The sequence below is a fragment of the Orbicella franksi genome, chromosome 7 (genome assembly GCF_964199315.1).
Source record: "Orbicella franksi chromosome 7, jaOrbFran1.1, whole genome shotgun sequence".
NCBI classification, from domain to species: Eukaryota; Metazoa; Cnidaria; class Anthozoa; order Scleractinia; family Merulinidae; genus Orbicella; species Orbicella franksi.
In genome coordinates, this window is record NC_138151.1 from 30,411,275 (window position 1) to 30,418,079 (window position 6,805).

At 36.8% G+C, this 6,805-nt stretch overlaps 1 protein-coding gene across 1 annotated transcript; it reads left to right on the forward strand.

The window, feature by feature from the left end:
- The first annotated feature begins 242 nt into the window (after window positions 1-242).
- LOC145493718 (epithelial sodium channel subunit alpha-like) lies at window positions 243-6,566 on the forward strand. The gene is made up of 9 exons (XM_081473177.1): window positions 243-750; window positions 1,076-1,181; window positions 1,642-1,924; window positions 2,469-2,599; window positions 3,323-3,486; window positions 3,908-4,015; window positions 5,012-5,120; window positions 6,036-6,114; window positions 6,443-6,566. The coding sequence occupies exons 1-9, from the start codon at window positions 478-480 to the stop codon at window positions 6,564-6,566; spliced, it is 1,377 nt and encodes a 458-aa protein (XP_081329303.1). The 5' UTR covers window positions 243-477.
- The last annotated feature ends 239 nt before the right edge of the window (window positions 6,567-6,805 follow it).

Sequence of the window (6,805 nt, forward strand, 5' to 3'; positions counted from 1 at the left end):
TGTATACAATGATATAACCCTTGTTAGTTGGTTAACAATTAACGGAGACATCTGGTGTAGTCCTCAATTTAGAGTGAATGTTAAACATTTGTTGCATTTTCCTCTACATGTATATTTATAGTTTCCATGTAAGCCCTGATTTTAAACTTTTATCATTCTTGGGACGGTCACTTTGATCTCCAGTTTGAGCTGAATTTGATGTTGTAGCGCAATGTAAATGCGAATGCAGGTGGTACAATTAATTGTTGAAAAAGAAAAAGGCGATTTAAATGATAATTAAAACTTTCAGTTTTCCATGGTCATTGCGTTATTATTAAACAGTTGACCTTTAATTGCCAAAGTCTGTTTAGATTGCCATGGAAATAACCACTGTTAAACTCGTCGCACAACTGATGTAAACAACCAATACAAAGTCTTACTGGGCGGTGGACTTGACTTGACTAGAAGGATCTTGCAGCTCAACACTCTTGCAGCAACATGGATAAAGCAATTGACAGTAGAAACATCGGTGCTGACACGATTGTCAAAGACAATCCTACATCAATCAGAAGGTTGCTACGAGAATTTTGTGGCTATACAACCGCCCATGGTCTCGGTCGACTTTCAGAGAGCAAGAATATGATCAGCCTTTTGACATGGAGCTTGTTTTGCATCGGAGCGTCCACCATGTTTGTGCTGCAAGTGTACAATTTATTTCTTATATACTTAAGCCGTCCCGTTTCCACCGTGGTCAAGGTTGAACATGAAAGTGTAAGTATTTAATTCTTTACTTACCGTTCATCAGTTTAAACAAGTGCGTACGTTAGCTGAGATCTTGAGCCTACCTTCCGTCAATATCAAACCTCTTTATGAAAGAATACTGTGGCAGACCAGCTATTCAAGTCGAAGAATGAAATTGTGAGCATCCTGTAAAAAAGAACTCATGAAGACTTTACAAAAAAGAAAATGCTGCCGCGCAGAAAAAATTGCAGCTCATTAAGTATTTTTATTATTTAAAGTAGAGTTATCCACAAAAACGGATCACCTTATAAAGTATTGTTTTTAGTTAACATAATCCAATTTATTTTACATTCAGCGCGCTCAGTTTCCCGCTGTGACCATATGCAACATGAATATGCTGCGAATTGGAGAGCTTCCTGACAGTTACATAAAGGATATACTGGAAGCTTACACGCCATACGGTAATATAGTCAGACCATAGGGGAAAGTAAGAGGTGGGAAGGGGTAGATGAATACCGGCCAGTGGGGATGTTTTTCAATCTAGAAATTGAGTTGCCATGAGTCAGCAAAATGGAAAGGTTAAGAATATATGGAATATATACTTCAACACAAGTAGAATATACACTTTAGCACAATTCAATTCAATACAATTTTAATTCAATTCATAAGGTCTATCTTTGGGAGACACCTACTTTCTAAGCTGTTAAATGTAAAAAAAATATATATTTCTGTACCCGTTCAATAATATGGCTGGTTTGTTCAAAAGTAGTTAATACTATTAAAACAAATATTTATATAATCATCACTTGACGTATATATTTTGACAAATCGTGTGCAAGAAAAATACATCTTTGGTTCACAAACGGTCATAATGGCGACTGGTTTTTTTTTTTTTTTGGTCAATTTTAATTTTGTTTTAAGTGAATGGATCACACTGGGATGAACAAACTAGCAACACATCAGCTAATGCGAGCTTTTGGGAAGACGATTTCTCCTTTGAGTCTTCTGGAGAGGAATATATCGTCGATGACGAGGAGTCTGTCTATTTTGGAAGTTCAGCTGAGGAAGCCAAAGGGCTTGAATATCAGATTGAAGAAGCTCTACTCGCCAAGGTAGCACAAGAGAATGATTCCACGCTGTTTGCGACGGGACATCAGTTCAAAGATTTTGTGTTTGATTGCTCATACAGAGGATATGATTGCAGGTAGTTTATTCATCTCTTATTTTAAGTGCAAGGGTTTTAATGTTAGTTGTCGTACCTACGAAACGATTCCACCTTTCTTTTTCTCTCCCCCTCACCCAATTGTTTTGAGGTCCCCTCCTTCGTTCCTTGCCAACAAGAGATGATTACCAAACATAATTTTCGAAACCTAAGAGAGTTGACTTTGTCATACCGATGCTGAGTTGTATCATTGAAATAATACCAACACATGGTCTATTATACAGTTAATCATTGTTCCCGAGGAAAACAGCTAGTTATGTTTTCCCAAAAATCTCGATGCCTACCGAGAGGAAGTCGATGGAAACATCGAGAGAGATTCAAAGGAAACCAAACTACCAGTGATTATAGCTCGAGTTTAGTGCAAATTTATAAGTATTCCTCAAAGGCACTCATGGTTGGTAAGATTGCTATGTTGCCCACCGGGCATTCGCCGAAGTCACTTAACCATAAGCCAATCAACGAGCTTGCGCGCTAGATTCAACTTAACTCTTAGCTATATAATAATTTCAGTTATTTATCCTTATAGTAACTACATAAGATACTGGCATACCTTCTGGGACTTTCGCTTTGGCAACTGTTTCACTTTTAATGGTGGAATCAACGACTTAGGTGAAAGCCAGAAAGTCTTACATTCGTTCAACACTGGACCTGCTGGAGGTAACGTGAGATCGGGGGTTTATTGAGGTTACTCCATGGAAAATGTGTATAAATTAGTTGAGCAGTATCCGAGCACGAACGATCGAGGAGCGCAGCTAACGAGTGAGTCTTCTGATACAGCTCAATGAGTGGATAGAAATCGTGTTAAGCATTTTATTTTTAAATCGTGCTTTCCCCTTACGTTAAGTTTTTCCCTTTTTGATTTAAAAATAGCTTGAGTAATAAAACACAATGAATATTGCTGTCAACTTCAAATATATCAACAGAAAAAAGTGATCAGTTCAATTACCGCTGGAAGAAGTAAACTCTACAACATCATAGTATTTAGGGGTAAACCATTTGACTTTTGAGCGGGAAGGGTGGATAATTTTGAGCAGAAAAAAAAACAAAAACAAAAAAACATATGTTGCAAGCATACTTGTATCCAAAAAGTCATTTATAAGACCACTAGCAAATCAAAAAAGTTCACGTACGTTCAGTAGGCCAAAAGTGGCATGTTAGACGGAGGAAAAAAATATCATGCGTACAGACGTCCCGCGAAAAACATTTCCAGCACACGGAAAGATTTAAAGAAAAATTCGTGCCTATACCCAATCACCCACATCCCTTCCCTCCTAATTTTATGGCCCGATGCCATACATAAGGAATCAGATATGTTCAGCTAAGTAAAGGTAAGCTTTTGTTTTCTTTCTTTCCTTCGTTTGTTCGTTAAACTACCTGCAGGTCTGAAGTTGCAACTGTTCATAGAACAGTCACAGTACATTTCAGAATTGTCTCACGCGGCTGGAGCAAGAGTGGTCATTCACGACCAAGGACTGATGCCATTTCCAGACAACGAAGGCAACGATGTTTTGCCAAGCCGTTCCACTTCATTTGCGATACGAAAGGTATCACGTGATAAACGCAACTGATCGGGAGGAACCCCACATCAACCTCCTCTGTTCTCTAGCCCTCTATTCCGGTCAAATTGGAATTTGAAAATGTTGCTTTTTGTGGAGGGAGGAAAAACAAAGGACCTTGAGAAAAATGTTTGGAGCGAAGCGCGAACCAGCAACAAACTCAACCCGCATTTGGCAACGGGCCGAAATCGAACCCGGGCCAGATTGGTGGGAGGCCATCGCTCTCTCTACTGGGTCATGCCTGAGAAAGCACGTATAAATTCAAATGAGGTGGGGGAGGGAGCATTAAATTTGTATTTTGAAAAGATATCTTCTGAAGGTCAAAATTGCCAGTACAACAATTATTTGTACTTGAAGCATCTGATCTCACACAATTATATTGATACCTGTCGAATATTCTTCGTTCTAGAGTGTTATTGAGCGTGTGGACCCCTTTGGCAATGGCAGTTGCATTTCAGGGGGTGACTTCAGAGATAATATCTACGCAAAGAAGTTCAATACCACATTCTCCAGACAGGTAAATATTTGGAATAAGGGTTATTGTAAAAACGAAGTAATTTCTTCTAAGATTGCATAACACAGTGTAAACCAAAATGTAATTAGTAATTAGTTTACGGACCTAACTTAAAATTTGAGGATAGAGAGTTTAAGCATGACGTTACGGCAGACGGCAAACGGCAAAGATTACCTCTGATTTTTTTTTCTTTTCTTGTCATAAATCACACAAAAATTGAAACACGTCTTGTACTATACACCGCAAATAAAAATATTTTCACTCTACTGAACAGACAGCTGAAGACAGACGGCAAAAGTTTCATTTTTGCCTTTTGCCGTTTGACGTAACGTCATGCTTTAAAATCTCTCTATTGGTTGAGACATTCACTTATTAAAATTTACAAGAAAGTAAATAAAGCAAAGGCAGCAAGTTCTTGTAAATGACTAATATGCATATGACTGGATTTATTTCTTTTTTTTTAATCTGTTTTTTTGTATTTATTTAATTTTCATTGACTTGAAGTTACTTACATTTTTTTTTGTAAACACACATAGTTTATAAACAAACAGGTACATCATGGATTTACATACGTACACCTCAGTTCCTCTTAACTCTCTTCTCACCTTCAGATACACCGCAGCAACAACACGAGACTGTCTAAATATCAATCTAATTGTTTTCGTACGTGCCCCATTTCATACTGTGAGCTTTTAATTTATTAGCTGATTTTGCGATCATTGCCTCAAGCAGGTGAATCATTTCAATTTTGGAATTAAATACTGTATTTATGAAATCCGTGTCAATACCTGCCATATGCACTTGAGGACGCCATTTCTTCAACACTGTTCTCATACATCCAGACATATATGTGTCTTATGTTAATTATAGGGCTCACACCCTTCGCCTTAATTCTAGAAAGTATCATTAATTAAATTAAATTAATTAATTGATTTACTAATTTATGTATGATGTATACATAAATCATGATTGCATGATTCACTTGTTTCTCTCAAATAGGCTTGTTTGAATTCATGTCTTGCTAAGAAGCAGATTACAGAATGTGGATGTACAGAAGCTCAATTTCCAGCTGACGCAGATGTATGTGATATAAGGAACACTTCTACAGGTAATTATAGTTAGACAGTATAATAGTATAATATTATAGTAATATAATACAATACAATATATAATATATGGGTCTTTTATAAGCTGAGCCTGTTGCTTGTCGCTGTTGATTTGAGTAGTCTGTCTAGTATAATCATGTATTTGGAAAACATGAATGTCTCAACTAGGAAACGTTGTGTTTCTGTTAGAGCTAGTTTTAGAGATATATATCAAAAACTATGCGAAAGTATTCAAGAAGACACAACAAATAGAACAAGGCATCTTTAAGACATTAATTGATTGTGCTCGTCACAATGTCGATCAATAGAGCGTTTCAACGGCGCCGTTTTGGTGTTCCCATGCGATAGGAAATGAATAGGAGATGAATTTTCCACGAAGAGAACTTAAGCTGTTAAAGAACACCAATGTGACGCCATACCAAAATGGTCAATATTTCATAGTTGATTTAAATTTCAGAATGAATTTCGTAAAGCGTCAGTTTTCCATTTGTTGGGTCCAATAAGTTTAGATTGTTGGGGTATTCCACTTGAACCTATATCAGTATTAACTTATTCTGGATATAAGTATTAACTTATTCTGCACATTCAGAACAAAGAAGGAGTAGTTTTTGTAATCGAGAAATGTGATTACTCTCTGTTTAATTTTATGGATAATTCAAAGGGATGCATCTTTGTGTTTAAGTCTGAGGAAATACACTCTACTTCATTCTTGAAAACTTTAAAAAATAATCGCTCTGAAACTTTTGTAATGGCCCCTACAAACTTCTCTCTTAAATCTCGGGTTGTTTTAACAAGTAGAGTCTTATTCGTTTGTATCATATTCTTAATTTTCTCTTCATTCTAAACCTTCGTTACCTTCTTATATCTTATGTGGACTAATAACTTATCCTTCTCTGTCTCTCGTCTAATTTTTCTAGCGAAGTGTTTGGATGTTTTACGGCGAGATCTATTATCAGGAGAACTGAACTGTGAAGTAACTTGTCCAACACCATGCACGTATGTTGTCTACATGTAAATCATTAATTACCTTCACATTGTACTAAGCTCATTTATACGTTTTGCAAGACATATTTACTCTAAGATCCATTCAGCGCAGAATGCAAAGCATGGTTTAATAGCGTGGGGCAGAAGCCTGTTGCCACAAAAGAGCAGCCGCACTGCCGTATAATGCAAATTATAAACCGAATTGAAAGCTCTTACTGTTGCACTTTCAGTTGTTGTTGTTGTTGTTGTTGTTGTTGTTGTTGTTGCGGCTGCTGCTGTGTTGAGATGTGCTTTTTTATATGTGTACCTACTGTAAAGCCTACTGTATTTTTTTTTCCAGTGAAGTCATATTCAGGACTTCGCTATCGATGGGCCAATGGCCTTCATTTGGATATGAGGTGAATAATTGGTGGTATTACGATAATGATGATAAGCACGATGATGATGATGATGATTTAAATTAAACAGCATTGCACGTTTCCCCTCCCCCCCCCCCCCCCCACAGGAAGTAAAATGATATTACAGTTGTTTTTGCTTTCTGTGTTTGACTAGAATAAAGCGTCAATTCTGATAACACAGAAACATAAAAACAAAAAAAAAAACAAAACAGAACAAAACAAAACAAAACAAAAAAAAAACAGATGAAATTAAATGATAAGCAAATGAAAGATGGGAAGGAAGAGGGCGGATAAACTTGGGTGAT